We start from the raw sequence: 2500 nt of genomic DNA on the forward strand, positions 1-2500 counted from the left end.
TGTTTCTTTTTTTTAATACAGTATAATAGGGTTTTGGATTTGCCATTGGCCTTTCGCTTTCTTTTTTTTTTTTTTTTTAAGATAGTTTTAGATACTTTTTGCTTCCAATTCTTATTTTTTAATATTTCTTGTAAAATTTTAGAAATGAAACTGTTATTATTAGCTATTAATAAGACAGTTTTTTTTTTAATTGTACATAATTCAATTTTCAAGAACTTCCTTTTATTTTTTTTGATGTAATCTATTTTTAGTTTTACTTGCCATTATTATTATTATTATTATTATTATTATTATTATTATTATTATTATTATTATTATGTAGTTTCCAAAGTTTCGTAACCAGTCATCTATATGTACTATGACCAAAACAAGCGTTTTTAAATTCATTTTTTCGGATACAAACGCTTTCATTGGAAAAAGTTTGAACAATTTGATTGTAAACATTATGTTCTGTGGTTTAAAAGTTATTTTCTTGGTTTAGTGGAGGTTCAGCTTAAATAATTATATGTGCTACATTGCTGTACCTTTTAATATATCTTATCTTAGCAGCAATTACATTTCACATAAACTGACGGGTTCCTTGCAAGGGACAAATTTTCATCCGGTTTTCATTGAGATTATTTCTTATACCTATTGGCTTTTCTTCAAAAAACAGCAGAATCCACTGTTGAAGTTTAGATTTCTCCTTTTAAGAATTTTCACGAATACGTTTGTCAATAATCATCTCGAGCGGTCTTGGATAGCTGTAACCAAAAGCTTTAGTATCGTTTTTGTAAATAGTTTGCAGTTGTTTTAACCTGAGAGACGATAAAGTAGAATAGTATTCCTGCATTAATGAATTCGTATCTGTTGGATTCCAGTCTGGAAAGTCTACTTTCTTTTCTAAATTAGTCATTCTCAAAATCAGATGTGCATCTTGTGCAAGCGTTTCGTAATGGCCGATGAAATCAAATTGTACTCTACATGGATGACAAAGCTTATACTGCTCACGCCAGTGCTCTTGAAACAAAGCACCTTCCTGCCATTGAAGAACCAAGAAGGTGGCGAATTGTTCGAATGTGACGTCACCAGGCAACGTATCGTTGTAGCCACCACCACTGCTTGTAGCCAAAACGTCCTTCACAAACGCACGATAATCTTTCCAGTAAGGTGCTTTTGTTTTGTATTCGCCGTGAAAACAATCTCTGTACGCAGAAAGAAGGCGTTCGAAAGGTTCCCGCACGAACATGAACTTTGTGTAGGTCTTAAGAATTTTCTCTCGATTTTCTAAGGTGTGATTGCTGAGAAGGTTAAGTCTTCCCCGAGTGTTTTTGTGGACGCCATTTGTCACGTGAAGGCCCTGAAGATTAGCAAGGATTCTCTTCCAAACTGTACACGCAACTTTGGGAACAGTACAGTACACAAGTTTGTATTTTTCCAAAACGATAAAGTTTGAAAAATCTAGGTCTTTTTATTGCAATTTTTGTTGATATTGAGCGCAGTATTCTCTTACCAGTTTGGCTGCTTTCTTCTGCTTTAAATGCCGAGCAATTTTGACGTCATTTTTAGGCTGCTGCAAGAAATAGGATTTTAATCAGCTTTAGCTTTCTTTGGCGGCGTTTGAAGAGGAAAGGACATGATGTTCGACGCGGATGAAATCGTAAGCGAAGGGCGAGCCAGGAATGGGACTAGTCCAGGGTTGTTTTCACGCCCGTCGAAATTCTCCCTCCCTTCCAAACACTTCTCGCGCAGAATGTTTAAAAGGGCTTATTTCTGGCGAAAGGAGTCAATGCGAAACAACAATTTCAGACTTATTTTGTAACCAAGCGAACAGACTAATGGGTGCGCTTTTCATGAATTCGAAAGCACTTATGCTAAAATGATTCGAAAGCAACATTTTCACAAGGGATCCAAGTCACAGAGGAGGTTTCCAGAGAAGCTCTACATAAAAGAACAACATAATTAACATACCAAAAAGTTTAGTTAAGGCTTCTGGTGTGTCTCTTAAAGTCAATTCATTCCGATTTGGAAATGAATTCAAATAGCTAAAAGCGTATAAAAAATTAACTTTAATCATTGAAAGTACAACTAAATAAGGACCCATCGAGGAGAACTTGCAGCGTGAGGGCGATAGAAAAAAGTGAGGTATAAAGTGAAAAGTTGCGCTGGTTTGGGCAAAGCAATGGGCTGCCTTTTAAAAGAGTAAGGCGCAAGCCGGTGTCAGACAGTGCGATCACAGCCAGAAAAACGGATGAATTTAGAACTGACTTTGAGTTCAATTACTCGGCAACAAAAGAATGGTTATGTAGCTACCTTGTGTCAACAATTTAACTATTCCAAGGCGGCAAATCACAAACACAATTAAAGGGAGTTTAAACGAGCATCAAAATGCAGTTGTAAAAACAAGTATCTCATCATGAACTGCAACAAAACTTGAACAAATCCGAATAATGAAAATGATAAAATCTATGCCTTTCTAGTACCCCCTCAAACCTACCAAACATACGCGCAGAAGATACTA

At 35.8% G+C, this 2500-nt stretch overlaps 1 protein-coding gene across 1 annotated transcript in view; it reads right to left on the bottom strand.

The window, feature by feature from the left end:
• The window catches only part of LOC138001049 (carbohydrate sulfotransferase 11-like), a 9634-nt gene that overhangs the window by 6409 nt on the left and 725 nt on the right, over positions 1–2500 (bottom strand). Inside the window, exons 2-3 of the mRNA XM_068847718.1 lie at positions 1951–2024; positions 695–1446 (exon numbers count right to left, since the gene is read on the bottom strand). Of these exons, the coding sequence (XP_068703819.1) occupies positions 695–1446; positions 1951–2024 (826 nt within the window). The remainder of the gene's footprint in view (positions 1–694; positions 1447–1950; positions 2025–2500) is intronic.

The sequence above is a fragment of the Montipora foliosa genome, chromosome 4 (assembly GCF_036669935.1).
Source record: "Montipora foliosa isolate CH-2021 chromosome 4, ASM3666993v2, whole genome shotgun sequence".
Classification (NCBI taxonomy): domain Eukaryota; kingdom Metazoa; phylum Cnidaria; class Anthozoa; order Scleractinia; family Acroporidae; genus Montipora; species Montipora foliosa.